This window comes from Euprymna scolopes, chromosome 42 (assembly GCF_053919585.1).
Source record: "Euprymna scolopes isolate OS-2025 chromosome 42, ASM5391958v1, whole genome shotgun sequence".
Taxonomy (NCBI): Eukaryota; Metazoa; Mollusca; class Cephalopoda; order Sepiida; family Sepiolidae; genus Euprymna; species Euprymna scolopes.
In genome coordinates, this window is record NC_136523.1 from 66,164,666 (window position 1) to 66,181,412 (window position 16,747).

Genomic DNA, 16,747 nt, shown 5'->3' on the forward strand with positions numbered 1-16,747 from the left:
AGCAACTTACTCATGACACACAGGAGACTTATTGGTCTGTACTGAGAGGGAGATGACTTATCACCTGAATTCTTAAATACAGGGCATACTGATGAGGTTTTCCAGGGTGTTGAGAAGCATTTCTCCTTTAGGCAACGCTTAAACAGTTTTGTAAGTATGGGGACAAGTTCAGGTTGAAGCTTTTTCAAAACTATAATTGGAATGCCGTCTGGGCCAGTTGCTTTACTGGAATCAAGATTCTTGATTAGCTTGGCGATCTCACGCAAGGATATTTGTATGTTGCATAGCATGTTGTCAGTTATAGGAGGAAATACAGGGAGTTGATGGCTTTCGTTGCATAGGGTAGAATTAGCTGCAAAGTTCTTGGCAAATAGTTTGGCCTTGTCTGATGCTGACGAGATGACCTTAGGTCCATTGATGATTGTTGGGATAGAACGCTCGTTTCTGTTCAGGATCCTGTTTGCTATTTGCCAAAACTGGTGGGAACCAAGCTGCTGATCAGCTACTTTGGACCTAACGGACTGAGCATATAGCTCTCTTGCATTTTTTATTACTCTTCCACAGTGGTTGCTGGCAATTCTGAAAGCAGCTTTAGTCTCAGTGCATCTATCACGTAGGTAGCTATGGAAAAAGTGATTTCTGTATGCGATAGCAGTAGCACATTCTGGGGAGAACCATGGCTGGCTGTTAGGTTTTTGTTGGAATTTTTTGGATGATATGAATCGGTCTATGCTTACAATTAACCATTCGGTCAGATCTGATACTATAGAGGACACATCCTTTTTAAACATGGAGTGCAGAGATAGATCAGATATAAATGTACGGAAGCTATCCCAGTCAGCCGTAGAGTATCGATATACAGTAAGGTGGAGAGGTACATCTGAAGACTTATTACATTTCATTTTTATCTTAACTGATACAACCGAGTGGTCAGACCCTTGATCCACCTCTTATAATGAATTGAACCCTGATTTTGTAAACACTCTTACAATTATGTTAAATGAACAGGTAGAAAAAATTAAATATTCAGATATTTCCGATTTTTATTTTGATTGTTGAACAATTAGATATCAATTAATATTGCACACATTCTAACATAGCCGTTAAGTCGCAAATAGAAAAACAAACAAACAAACAAACAAGCCGAGCATGCAAGATCCCGTTCACAAGTGAAAAAATTACTTTTACCATGACTAATGTTTGTGCAAAATTTTTTTTAAAATCCAAGGCGTAATTATTGAGAAAAGTTCAAACAAATGAATGGATGGACGATTTCTGGCCAATTTACCCTGTTTCCTAGGATGGCAACGAGATTTATCCTGGAAAATCCATTCTGGTAAAGATTTACTTTCACCATGACCAATGTTTGTGCAAAAATTGGTTCTTGAGGAAAGTGTGAACAAATAAACGGACGAATTTATATCTTAAAATATTGCAGCATTAAGAATTGATTATATAATGTTATACATTGAATTTAAAAAAATCTTAATGCTTCAACATTTTAAGTTATAAATTCATTATATTTTTTACTAGAATATCTTGTCCTTTTCAATCCCATTTTAACAACTAGTCTTTTACTTTTTATGTTTAAGCTTAACCATATTACTTTTCATGCTCGCATTTTTCTATTGTAATCGATGATTTTTCCAGACTTCCAATAAATTCACTTGTTCTTTATTTAATTTCAGTCTTATTTTTTTGCCCCCATAAATACATATGTAATAACAATGTACGGCACTCGTCTGCTTTCAATAAAATCACCCCAATCATCTCCCTTTCATGCTTTCATTCTCTCTGTTTCACTTGCTACTTCTCTTTTCGAATTAATAGCAACAGTAGTCGCTGAAGCGACGTGGTTGCTATGGAAACCAGTCATAAAAAGCGTCGCTCACCTTCTTACATATTTTTTACGATTTAGATCATCGTTCCTGAAGGCCCGGAAACCACTCGAGGATAAGAGTTAAGCATTGCTGATAAATCAGCATCATGAGAGGATTAGAAATAGTGAGTGGAATGGACAGAGGGTCACTTAAGAAGACTTTATTTTTTAAGAGGACAGCTCGACAAGTATCTGTTTATCTTAGACTTGTAGACGACCATGTTGGAGTTGGTCGAGAAGAAGCCTCGTGATATCTTGTTTAACAGATTCTAGGAAAGAAACTTTCTTCGTGGAAACTCGATTTGGTTTTTGGTAGAGAGAGGGAAAAAGAGTTCCTTTCTATGATTGTAGTTCTTGCTTTGAATGTTTTACAGGGGATCTATGAATTTGAACTCAGTAGAGCCCTCACAATGAACATAACGAGAGGGGCGAAAGAGTTTGTAGGGATGAGAAGAGATCAACCTTCACCAGATTGCAAAGTCGATTATTTACTTCGTTAAGGTGTCTCCCCTTCCAGATATGACAGCAGTACTCCATCTTAGGACAAATTTGGCTCTTATTGTGCAAATGATTGCATCAGAGGCCAGATACTTTCTGGATCAGTAGAATGATGTAACCATTTTTCCAACAAAGTTAGCAACATATTTTATGTATAAAAGTCAGTCCTATAAATTTTGGGATAAAAGTCAATCCTATAAACTTATAAAAGGGGGGGGGGTTCTAGAGGTTAAAACTATTCTACTGGAAAGAAGTTAGGATTCGAGCGTTGGTGGTGAAAAAAGAGAGGCTCAGTTTTAGAGGCGTTAAAAATAACAAGTCACTTCTTTCCACATTGGAGCACGTGCCTCAGTCGGAAAACAGAGCAAATTAGAAAGATCTTAATCATCAATGCTCTTTAAGGTGCTGCCACAGATAATCGTGTCATCTGCATAGATATCAACTAATCATATGATGTGGAAGATTGAGGTACGTCAGCATAGATGCTGTGTGCTTTTGATCGTTGAAACGAAGGCTCATTAATAGATTCACTGATCCTGTATCCTAGCACAGTTCACAGCTGTAGTTCTAGCAGGATGAAATTCATACTACTTTTCACTGAGGCGGTTGACAACTTTTTTGATTTATTACCGATTCAAGCAACTTATGCAGCGTAGACTGATCGGCCTGTATTGGGATGCAGAGATCCGGCCACTAATTGAACAATTTTGTGAGGATAAGAGGTATTTCAAGTTTCAATTTCTGGAATCTTATGATTGAAATGAACAGTTGCCTTGTTAGAATTGAAATTCTTGACAAGTTTAGCGACATTTCGGGCAGTTATTTGGCTGTTTCTTAGAATTTTTCGACCACAGGAGGAATTCTGAAGGTAGATGTATCTGATCGTAAAAGGTGGAATTTTTTGCAAAATTTCAAATATTTTCTTTACAGTGTTTCTCTCTAACTTATTCAAAAAGTATTACCAATCGCATTTTTTAAATGGTAGTGGATAGATAACGGTTATTTCCTTGCAGGCAACGTGGACGGGTAATCAAGTATACTTCCACGAAGAAATCAATCTATTATTGAGGTTAACAAGGACATTGATCCATTTAAAAGTTTATACTTGAATTCAATTCGTTTTTATTAATGCAGACTTCAATTGTATTATTTAAGAATTCGTAAAATTGTGCAACCCAATTTGATTAATAAATTCTGCTTCTTTTCTGTTTAATCTCTTCTTAAATATAAAAGTTCAAGCAGAAAAACGTAGAATTTATTCACGAAATTGGTCTGTACCATTTTACGAATTCTTTAAGTATAAAATGTTAAATGAATCGGATTTCTTGTTAAACTCATTCTGAAATTTTCTGAAATAGAAGTAAAAGTTGTCAGAGGCTGATTCATTGTATCTATAACATTTCAAACAGTAAAAATAAATAAGAAGAATTCTTCCGTAAGATTTTAGAAGTATTTTTTTACATTAAATCATAAATTTATTCTTAAGATACAAAATGAATGTAAAAATATGATTAAAAACCAAAGCTTCTAAAAAGTGTTAACAAATCGAAAATTGTTGGTATGACAACAGGATAAATACAGATATCATTTCGCAATCTAATAACGTTGACAGTTTCTGTTTGACCTGAAATTTGTTCAGAGGAAAATGTAGTACCTGTTCTGATACTACACTTCATTCTTTTTCTATTCTGTGTTAGTGAAGGAAAAATTTTACGTTTGTTGTGTTTATCTTTACACGTGTGGTGTTGCTTTTCGTTGGAAGAGAAAATCGGTTTTGCATATTTGATTCTACTCGTCAGGGTCAAACAAACGTGTGCAGCGTGTATTTGTAAGGCACCAACGGCAACAATGACGTAGATTTTGATCATGCACGAAAAAATCAAAGAATCGCGTTGCATGTGCAGGGCAGAAGCATCTGAGTAATAACACTGAAAGAGACGGCCAGGTTATCAATTCTCATCTAAAAAAAATCCGAAATATAAAATCTTATTTTGTTCAACATTGCCCCGTTTAGTTTCATTTGCATCAATTTTGTAGTTTCAGTGATATTTACATCATCATTTTTTTAAATACTTAATGCATAGAGAATTCTGGAAAAAAGCAAATTCTTCTATATTTTCCTCTTACTTAGTAAAATATATATTTTGCAGCAGCAAAAAAGCAAATTCTTCTATATTTTCCTCTTACTTAGTAAAATATATATTTTGCAGCAGCAAAAAAGCAAATTCTTCTATATTTTCCTCTTACTTAGTAAAATATATATTTTGCAGCAATAAAAAAAGCAAATTCTTCTATATTTTCCTCTTACTTAGTAAAATGTATATTTTGCAGCAGTAAAAAAGCAAATTCTTCTATATTTTCCTCTTACTTAGTAAAATATATATTTTGCAGCTGTAAAAAAGCAAATTCTTCTATATTTTCCTCTCAGTAAAATATATATTTTGCAGCAGTAAACACATCTCGTTCTGCTGCCTCTCGATTTTTATAATAAAAATTGGATCTCGAGGCAACAGAAAGATATGTTTAGTGCAACAAAATTATATTTCCGCTAAATAGGAGGAAAATATAGAAGAATTTGTTGTTAATCAGATTTCTCTACATATTAAAAACCAAAAATAAAGAGAAATCTGTATGATATGACGAAACGAAAATATATTCCAAAAATTACGTAAATTGATCAAGTAGTTTTCTTTTTTAAATAAATAATAAATTTTATGAGTAAAGGAAGAGAGTCTGTTTTCTCCGCCATTTTGGAAACAGTATAAAAAACAAAGGCAGATAACTCCACAATAATTTATACTTGTGAGATTTATATTGTGAGGGCTACGAATTCCCATTATTCGCATTAAAATGAGTGTCTTTATAAAAATAAAACTACCTGATAAATTTACGTAATTTTTAGAATAAGATATTTTTGTTTTGTCACGGGTACGTACATCATATACAGATTATTCTTTCTTTTTGTTTATAATATAGGGGAAATTCTAGACAAAAAACGCCTTTTTTCATTTTAAGTTACAAATCCAAAGTTTCATTTAATTTCTTTTCATAAATTTTGCCAATGATAAAAAGATATAGTTTTAAAATGTTCTTAGATAATTTAGTCTTAGAGAGGAGAATTTGTTCAGTTTATACGTGTATATATTTACTGTTCAAAACGGTTAGTTAAAATACGTGTATTTAAATGCTGTTGGCAATTATATCGCAATGCTTCATTAAGATTCTTTCGATATCTTGAATATTGATTCTTCATACTACTTCGTCTGACAAAAAAAATCTTATATTGTCCTTTTAGAAATAATTGAAATAAAATAGTTACCAATCAGGCTTGATTTCTAAGAAAAACGAAGAATTCATTCAAGAATTAGCTGTGTATGCTTTTGTACACAGTTTAAACATGTGATGTGCAGAATTCATTTTTCCGCGTGCCATTTCCAAGCAAATGAACGAATTCATTGTCAGACCGTTCTGTTTTTTCTTTGCCAAATTTTTCATTTTGTTGAAACAGGCTACTACCGAGGTTAGCATGGTCATCAGCATTCTTTGCATCGATAGCAGCGTTTTTATCCACACCATTTTGTAATGTGTCCAAAACCCGAGCGTATGACGGTGGAGCATCAACATGTTCTTCGATTGTTTTGTCGTAATTCGTCTTTTCTCTCTTGGAATTTGTTTTGGTTTTATTCGATTCTTCTCGTGTTTCGAACAGTTTCTGTTCCTCTTCCTTCTCTTTAAGGTCGCTCTTTTGTCGCTTTTCAGCCCGAATCGCCGACTGTAAATGCGTATAAAAAAGCACGAAATGGTTTACAATGATTGGCACCGTAAAACCTATCATCAGAAGTCCAGCAAGAGCACAAAATGTTCCGACCACATATCCGAGGTCTTTGGTCGGGTACATATCGCCGTATCCCACTGTGGTCATTGTGATGAGTGCCCACCAAAGACTGATGGGAATTGTATCAAACTGCTCCTCCCCAACGAAAAAGATGAGAGATGCAAATATGACCATACCTACTAACAAAAAGACGCTCATTAACATTAATTCTTCTAAGCTGGCTTTTAGTGTGTACATCATCACCCATAGACCTGACACATGTCGTATCAGCCTGAAAGTGCGCAGAATACGAATGAGGCGTAAGATAGTGATGTAGTGCATGATACTCGACACGGAATCATTGTGGACATGATTCATGACAATTATTTCGATATAGTCTGGCAGCAAAGCAACCAAGTCGACCATATTAAGGAATGAAAAGAAGAATCTGACTCTTTGCGGTGCACACGTGAGCCGCAAAACAAACTCTAATGTAAAGAATATAAGACACACAATATCGATGATAATGAGTACCGGGTGAGGTATCATTGAGTGTTGATTTTCCTGAACCATTGAATGAGAGGTATTTGGAATGATAGTGAATCCTTGATGACTTCGACCAAGAATGTCACGAGTGCCAGGAACTTTAAACGCCGGGTGGGTCTCGACGATGAATGTGAAGACGGACATAACGACGAAGCTTAAGGAAATAAAGCCGTACACCTGTAAAAATAAAAAAAAATACAAAAAAAAGGAAAATAAGTTTTATTGATATTGAAATTCGAAATCGAAATGTTTTCGTGTGCAATTTATGGTTAATATTAACGTTAAAGCAATCCTTAAAATGCTGCTAGACACTCTTTCAAAACATTGAAAAATAACATGATATTTAATCTAAAAATAATGATATAGCAATTTGAATCGGACATGCAAAATGCTGGAAAAATGATGAAAACGGAAAGGAAACAAGTCTGTTCACAAAGGAAATCTTATTTATTTATTTATAAAATGGAAGCAATAACATTTCCATTTTATTATAGGGTTTATATACCGTGTGATATATTACGAGTAACCTTATTTTCTTTTCGTTCAACCTGACGAGATGTTTTTTCAGCATTTCGAGTGTCTGGTTAAAATCGTTGTAATTCGATTTTTGAAAAAAGCATGAAATATTTTATGAAATAAATTATTTCGAAATTATATTGAACTTAGTAGTTCAGCCCGACTTTACTCGGGCCCTATGTACTGTTTATAACTTTGTGTATATATTAAAAAGATTGTGTGTGTACGGTAATGCCTTTCTATATAATAGGCGACAATAACAACAATAGAGAAAAGTTAGTAGAGTCTGCAGAGTCAAATTTTTAAAAAAATTGACCCCAATTTTGACCCCTTTACATTTGTTTTGTGCTCAAATAAAATTAAAATGGCTGACCCATGCCCTACATCTAAAATTTCAAGTGTTTCGACCCAAAATTGGCGGAGGAGTTTGGTAGAGCCTGCAAAGGTCAATTTTGCCAACTTTCACCTCTTGGAAGCCAAAACTGCTACAGACTACAAAGGTAAAATCTTTTGAACTTTGACTCCTTGGTAGCCAAATTTTCAGGAAAAAAAAAGCGATTAAAATGCTTGCCATATGTCTGAATACACTTTATGTAAAATTTCAAATGTTTAGACCAAAAATTGGCTGAGTAATTTCATAGAGACCGCAGAGGTCATTTTTTAAAACTTTGAGCCCAGTTATGACCCCTTAGCATTTATTGTTATGGGCTTAAATCAAATTATAAAGTTAAATCCATGTCCAATTAACCTGTATCTAAAATTTCAAGTGTTTAGACCCAAAATTGGCGGAGGAGTTTGGTAGAGTTTTCAAAGGTCAAATCGTTGAAATTTGACCCCTTACCAGCCAAATTTCTGGCGGAAAACCGATTAAAAAGATTTTTTCAAAATCTCAATAACTCTTATGTCAAATCTCGAGTCTCTAGACCGAAAATTGATAATTATTTTTTAGGGAAATGTACAAACACACAAGGACATTTTCCCTTTTATAGATACTAGCAGTTCAGCCCGGCTTTGCTCGGGCCCTATGTACTGTTCATAACTTTATGCGCATATGTATATATTAAAAAGTGTGCATATGTACGGTAATGCCTTTCTATATAATAGGCTTCTTTAATTACTATAGAGAAAATTTGGTAGAAACACAAGAAGTCAATTTTTTTAAAACTTTGACCCCAATTTTGACCCCTTAACATTTCTTGTTTTGGGTTCACATTTAATTAAAATGTTTGACCCATGTCCAAGTAACCTACATCTAAAATTTAAAGTGTTTAGACCCATAATTGGTGGAGGTGCTTGGTAGAGCATGCGAAGATCAACTCTTTCAACTCTTGGCAGCGAAATTTTTGCCCCAAAAACTGATTACAAAGCTTGTTGCATGTCTGAATACCCTTTATGTAAAATTTCAAATGTTTAGACCAGAAATTGTCTGAGTAATTTGGTAGGGACCGCAGAGGTCAATTTCTTTTTTTAACTTTGACCCCTATTATGTTATCTTAACATTTATTGTATTGGGCTTAAATCAAATTATAAAGTTATATCCATGTCCAAGGAACCTATCTCTAAAATTTCAAGTGTTTCGACCCAAAATTGGAGGAGTTTGGTAGAGTTCTCAAAGGTCAACTCATTGAACTTCGGCGACTTACCAGCCAAATTTCTGGCCGAAAACCGATTACAAAGATTTTCCAAATCTCAGTAGCCTGTATATAAAATTTCGAGTCTGTAGACTAAAAATTGACAGTTATTGTGTAGGGAAATGTACACAAACAAACACACAGACATACACTTTCACTTTTATAGATATATAGATACATAGATAGATTATTCGGGCTATTGGTCATATTTTGAATGATATTATCACAATTTTTTGGTCGATGTAAGCTCTGACTGTCTCCATGTGCGTCTTGTAAAACTCGGGAATCTTTATGTGAAATCAGAAATGTATACGGAATTTTGAACTGACCTCTTTAATTTATGGGTAGATTGTTGTCGTTCCGTCAGTCATGATCGGGTAGGAGTCTAAAGTACTTTTTATTTTATTCCTTGCCTCGTCAGTAGTGAGGATTGAACCTTTAACCCACAAAAAACTGTCACTAAGAACTGATTTTACTGAACACCTTTATCCATTGGATCACGTGCTCACGCGATAATTGCTGACGGAATGAAAATAATTTACCTCGTGATTTATTTCGAAGTTCCGTATAGATTTCCGATTTAACAAGATACACTTAAAAAGGGGGGCGAAAGGTTACATCGACTGAAACGTTGTAAATAGAACAACTATAATGGTAATCATTGTGTGTATTTACCCATTCAAATGAGTTCCGGTTTTAAAAGCCCTCAAAAGTAAATGGTGATGGACTCGCCAACCTTTTTTCTCCGTCCAGACTCCTCGCCTTATTAACTAATCTTAACCGTGTGTCGTCGTATACTTTACCGATCCTTTTGTTTATGTTAGAATGTTACAGATTCCAACAAACCTTCTCAAAAAAGCGTGGGCATTAAGTCAGGTCCCTAAAATCTTGACCTTTCAAACACTCGCGATTCACCTTTCTCGCACCCAGTTAAATACCAGCATCTAAATATTGATCAAAAACTATCTAAGCACTATCAATCAACACCCAGATACTTTTGACTGCAACAAATTTGGTTGTAATTAATTATAACTCAGACACGCGGCTGTAGTAACCTTTTTTTTTCAATAAATTCCGTAAACTTCGACCAGAAAAATTAGTTCAGCCAGAGGTCGGGACTGCGGAAGAAGGCAGTAGCAACAAACCGTATTGCCTTTTTCAGGGCAGCTCTCAAAATACTAGAATTCGATTCAATTTACTCTTGCAGCGCTAGCTCACTCCTGCCATCCCGACTTCTACGACTCCACCTCCATCTCACTCCTACGAGTCAACCTCACTCCTGCAGTTCCTAATTTAGCTCTATCGCCTCATGCTCCAGCAACTTTTTGCGGCTCCTTCCAGCAGTTCCTGCTCACACCTGCGCGAGCAGTTTTTGCCCTTCTGCAGTTTCCAGTTTACTCATGCAGTTTCCTGATCCAGCTCAGTACTGCACATGCCCTTTCAGTGGTTTCTACTTCAGCTCCTTCGAGCCCTCGCCCCTTCCAGCAGTTCCTGCTTGTAGCCACCTACTCCCTGTTCCGATGCCCGTCAACGTCCGGTTCTCTGTTCCAGGAACCGTTGGTACCTGGCTTCAGAATCCAGCTTTTCCTGCAATCTCTGTTCTCATCGATCCAGGTCTATACGGATGACCTACCGACGGCATCTCATCACACCTTTTCTCGTTTTTACTTTTGAGGTCACCACTTACCAGTACGGTTAAGTGTTATGATGGTGACGCAATATGATTACTTATAAACGCACACATACACACATATTTGCTTATAAACGCACACATACACACATATTTGCTTATAAACGCACACATACACACATATTTGCTTATAAACGCACACATACACACATATTTGCTTATAAACACACACATACAAACATATTTGCTTATAAACGCACACATACAAACATATTTGCTCATGTCAAGTGAAAAGAACGAAAAAAAGAATGGTCAACGTGCGATGGAGAAAAGAGTAATTAAGACTGAACGGGCGATATGGCACAATCTAGTTAATATGAAAATTGCGAAAAATCTCCCGTGTCAGTAAATATATATATATATATATATATATATATATGTATTTTTTTAACAATCAATTTTAATACCTTTTAAATGGTATTTTATTGATAATTGTACCAATATTGACTTCGGTTTAGCTCGATGAGAATTCAGAGCAATATAATTTATATAATCGGAAAAACAACACCTTTTATTTATTAGTACACAATTTTTGTTTTTATTATTTTTTAAGACATGTTATTATATATTTTTTTCTCTCTTATATATATATATATATATATATATATATAAAGTTGATACATGTTGCAATTCAAAATGTATGTCCTTTTGTTAAATTGTTTTGAAAACAAAATTGACGTTGCTTCTGTTGTGGCTGAGGTTAAATGAGTTTCATAAAATGGAAAGTTTTTATTTTTATTTTTTTTTTGTTAAGCAGAAAAATTTCTGGGAATTGTGTTTTGAGAAATTGGAATGTTTTTTATAATTGAACTTTCTGACTTTATTGGAAAAATACAAAAACTTATAGAAAAAAAAACAATGGACACGCCTTGCTAATAGAACAGAGACTGATTCTTGGTTTTGGGATTTGTTTCTTTTTTGTATTTTCTTTAATCGATTGTGAACTGTTTTATTCCTTGTGAAATGCATGTAAATGTTAAGACGTTATTTGAATATGTGATTGTAATGATTGTATCTTTTGTTGTTCCCGAAGTTTTTAAATTAATTAGATTAGGGAGTAAGAGAACCGACGGCCAGCAAAAGATTTAAAAGTTAAAAATGGATGAGAATGGGACGTGTTACGGGCGGTAAAATTATTTTATTGTTTCGAAGTAATTTTTTTGTTGTCATTGTTTTTTGTTGTCATTCGAATACCTGTATAGGATGCATTTTCAAGACCCTTGATAATAAATTAAACTTAATAATAAATTAAACGGGGTCGCCAATTTATAAGAGGCATTACCAATTTACATCCTTAAACAAAGAAATAAAAATAAATTCGGGAAAGACAGCACTCGACAAAGAATAGGAATCGCTGAGTTTATATAAAAATAAATAATTTTTCTTTATGTGAAAGAAGCAGGTACGGGCAAAAATGGGCGGGCAAAAATAGGGGAGATCTTGTTTGCAAGCCGATTTATCATAGTATTTTTCTAGGTTTCCGACCACTTTTTGATACTATTTGAAAGATTAGAGACTAAAGTTAATTTCCTAAAGGAAAAAAATATTTGTACACGTGGAAAAAAGAAAGTTATGAAAATGTTTTCACGGCGAGCTAACCAATTCAGCTAAATTTTTAAGTTAAATAAATTCATTGTAAAAATCCTTTAAAAGATAAATATTAGTTTTCTAGGTCTATTTCAAAGATAACTAGTAAAGTAAAGTCCTAAGATATTGAATTAAATAAATAAAAAAAAACTTGTTTATACAAAATAAAGCAAGTAATTATGCCGTTCGCCAAAACGCAACTGATAAAAGTTTGTAAACAGGAATATACCGAAGCCCAAAATTTCAGCCAATCGAAACACTGTTTCAAAATCAAGTCATGATAGTAAAAGAAGGTAGGTGTGTCAGATTTCTTTTTTTCCAAACGTGCATCCATACATTCCTATTCTGAACGTTTGTATCAATTTTTATCATTTTTTAATATAATTATTTTGATGTGCCTATTTTTTAATTTTTTTTTTTAATTATTGTTCGAGATTATATAAAAATTATGTTACGCCGAAAGTTTCAAATTCTTGCGAGCAAGGAAATTATTAAAATCTTGCATATAAAAATTATGCGAAATCTGTAATTTAAAAAAAAAGTAGAAATATTTTTGCTATTATAATTTTTTTTTGTGAGTGAAAATATTAAATAAACAATGCTTAATTCAATGGTAATATCGGTAGTTTGAGAAATTCATTTTTCTTCGAGTCAAATCGAATTCATTAATACAGATTTTAGGGCTTTTTTCGTAATGTTCGTGTAAAAATTATTTTCTTTTCTTTTTTATTGTTACAAATTACGATGCTTTATTTATATATAAAAAAGCAAAAACAAATTCTTGTGTTTTTTATTGTTACAAATTACGATGCTTTATTTATATATAAAAAAGCAAAAACAAATTCTTGTGTTTTTTATTGTTACAAATTACGATGCTTTATTTATATATAAAAAAGCAAAAACAAATTCTTGTGTTTTTTATTGTTACAAATTACGATGCTTTATTTATATATAAAAAAGCAAAAACAAATTCTTGTGTTTTTTATTGTTACAAATTACGATGCTTTATTTATATATAAAAAAGCAAAAACAAATTCTTGTGTTTTTTATTGTTACAAATTACGATGCTTTATTTATATATAAAAAAGCAAAAACAAATTCTTGTGTTTTTTATTGTTACAAATTACGATGCTTTATTTATATATAAAAAAGCAAAAACAAATTCTTGTGTTTTTTATTGTTACAAATTACGATGCTTTATTTATATATAAAAAAGCAAAAACAAATTCTTGTGTTTTTTATTGTTACAAATTACGATGCTTTATTTATATATAAAAAAGCAAAAACAAATTCTTGTGTTTTTTATTGTTACAAATTACGATGCTTTATTTATATATAAAAAAGCAAAAACAAATTCTTGTGTTTTTTATTGTTACAAATTACGATGCTTTATTTATATATAAAAAAGCAAAAACAAATTCTTGTGTTTTTTATTGTTACAAATTACGATGCTTTATTTATATATAAAAAAGCAAAAACAAATTCTTGTGTTTTTTATTGTTACAAATTACGATGCTTTATTTATATATAAAAAAGCAAAAACAAATTCTTGTGTTTTTTATTGTTACAAATTACGATGCTTTATTTATATATAAAAAAGCAAAAACAAATTCTTGTGTTTTTTATTGTTACAAATTACGATGCTTTATTTATATATAAAAAAGCAAAAACAAATTCTTGTGTTTTTTATTGTTACAAATTACGATGCTTTATTTATATATAAAAAAGCAAAAACAAATTCTTGTGTTTTTTATTGTTACAAATTACGATGCTTTATTTATATATAAAAAAGCAAAAACAAATTCTTGTGTTTTTTATTGTTACAAATTACGATGCTTTATTTATATATAAAAAAGCAAAAACAAATTCTTGTGTTTTTTATTGTTACAAATTACGATGCTTTATTTATATATAAAAAAGCAAAAACAAATTCTTGTGTTTTTTATTGTTACAAATTACGATGCTTTATTTATATATAAAAAAGCAAAAACAAATTCTTGTGTTTTTTATTGTTACAAATTACGATGCTTTATTTATATATAAAAAAGCAAAAACAAATTCTTGTGTTTTTTATTTACTACTGAAAACCATAACTTTAGTAATGGTATTTTTTGTTTAAACAAAATAATACATTTCCACTAAGATTTAAATAAAAATAATTAATTCATTATATTCCGCGATCATTATTTGATAAATACTGAAAATTTCATTAAAATTGGTTAATTTCCTGATTTAGGTGAATTTTTAAGTAAAGGGATTAGGGTCAAAATGTTTATATATTTTGAGCGTCAGCATTCATTTTACTCATACCTAGAAAGAAGTATAAAAATAAAGTGTTCCAACATAAGTGTTTTCTTGCGTTTAAACGTTTTAAATGAATGATTATTGGTGTGCGAATTTTGTGTGTATGGCACAAGGTTTGAAAGAACTGATTTTTATGATAGGTGTGCCACAGGAGGGCTTGAAGTTAATATGCTTATTTCCTGGTGGAAATAATCCGTAATCGATATAAGTGTATGTGTGTGTGTGTGTGTGTGTGTGTATTTTAGGATACGACTGTTTAAAAGGAGGTTTCAGTTCTCGTTGAATATAGAGAATTTCCACGATGGGTATAGTAGTTCATCTGTCGGAATTTTATCTTGCTTCCAGATAAAATCGACGCTAAAGTAACTAACCTGAAAAAAATGACAGCATGGAATAAAAGGGAGGGGTATAAAGAATGAAATATAAAGGTCTTGCTTTGAAACGAAGAAGAGATTTTATTCACAATAATAAGTTGCAAATTTTTCCCTTTGCGGGCATTAAACTCATGAAACGCTTAAGTAACATGCAATGAAAAAAAATAACTCTGGTTCTTATAATGAAGATGTCGTATCCATGAACGAATACAATAAGATTCAAAATAGTATCTCCTAATTACACTCGCATATGAAATAAATTTTAAGAGTGTACTCACAAATTGAAAGCCAGTCAGGCACGTGCCTTTTTCCCTTTTTTTTTCGTTTAAAGTTCTTTTAGAATTTTCTCTCCCTCTATGTTTGCGTGCAAACCGTAGACACGCACATGGATTTCAGAAGCAAGACGGTGTCGCTTGTCCGGGGGTTTCTTTACCAGGTTTTCTTCTTTGTAGGAGGTTTCAAAATTCCTTGTCACGTAAAATAAGGTATTTTCTTTAAAATAATTTCACTCCTAAAATATGTGCAAAACCGTAGTCACGTAGATAGTTTTCAGAAGTATGTCTCGTCACATATCCATGTATTATTGCCAGGTTTTCTTCTTTGAAGGAGGCTCGTCAAAATTCCATTCTCAGCGCCGGGCAATGAAACAAACGTCCAATCTCCACGTCAGCGGAATTTCAAAAGAGGGCGAAATACGCGCTGGGCTTGTGACGTCATCATGGAGCTAGCATTTTCCTTTCCTCAAATTAAAGAGAGTTTCGTACAAATCCAAAATATACAAAACTAAAAATCATAAAGGATACGAAATACAGAAAATCAAATATAAGAACCAGATAAAAAATAATAAATGTAAACAGGGGGAGATGCACCATTATTGGTACCAAAAAAATTCCAACATTCTCCCCCAACAGGAAATGGCAGTCAACCTAGAGTTGGATGACACCTGTAAAATTTACAATCCCAAAATTTTTCTTTATATATACATATACCACAAAATGTATGGTTAGAAGCACTCCAGGAAACACACATCAGAACAAAAAAGCAGAAAAATTCAAATAAGCTTATTCTATACAAATTCACATGAAAACCTTCATTTTTTAGATTTGAACAGAGAAGTACCTAACGAGATTCATAAATTTAAACTAATGCTATGATGCTAGGTCACAACAGATGTATGAACTGATAATATTCCACCAGATAATTAACTACATACATATAAAAGAGTATAAAGGCTTGAGGAGTTCACTTACCATCCAACCTCCTCATCCCTATATTATCTCTGGCGAACACCAAAATATCTCAGCTCCCTCGTAACCACAAGAGCCCAGTGAGATCAACACCGGTGCTGCAAGAGGGACGAATCCAATCAACCCTATGCTTTTATAAGTTCTTCAACTTGGTGGAATGAAATAAAACTGCAACCCAAATTCTGCACAAATTATTCAAGGCAATTACAGTTTTAAACGTTTGCATAGCTATATACATATAGCCAAACAAACAAGTAGGTAGCTGGAGATGTAATACTTATGGAAGACTCCTATCAAGGAGAGATCCAATCTTCTTGTGTGCAGCACTGAAAAAAACATCTCAGCATTAGAAAACTCACTCCCAACTAAGTATAAGATGGTCCTGAGCGCCTCAGAAACACCTCTGGACAAATCAAGCTTAACTTCGAAAGCTCTTGCAATACTGCCGCAAGCTACGCCAAGGCAGATCTTCACAAAACATTTAAAAACAATAACACCTGCATCTGACTCCAAAGCAGGAAGCGTTCTACTTAAAGGAGTAACTTCATAGAATGAAGGTTCTGCAAGCGATCTCTGCACAACATATCCTACACTCTCGTAGGAACTCGGAGAAGCTACACAACATGTAGTCAGCAAATTCGACAGGATCCCTCATGGGATT

The 16,747-nt window shown here is 32.9% G+C and overlaps 1 protein-coding gene across 1 annotated transcript in view; it reads right to left on the reverse strand.

Annotated features, from left to right (window-relative positions):
* Positions 1-3,813: 3,813 nt before the first annotated feature.
* Positions 3,814-16,747, reverse strand: part of LOC145267173 (potassium voltage-gated channel protein Shaw-like) — a 239,127-nt gene continuing 226,193 nt past the window's right edge. Inside the window, exon 3 of the mRNA XM_080123230.1 lies at positions 3,814-6,914. Within this exon, the coding sequence (XP_079979356.1) occupies positions 5,769-6,914 (1,146 nt within the window). The 3' untranslated portion in view covers positions 3,814-5,768. The remainder of the gene's footprint in view (positions 6,915-16,747) is intronic.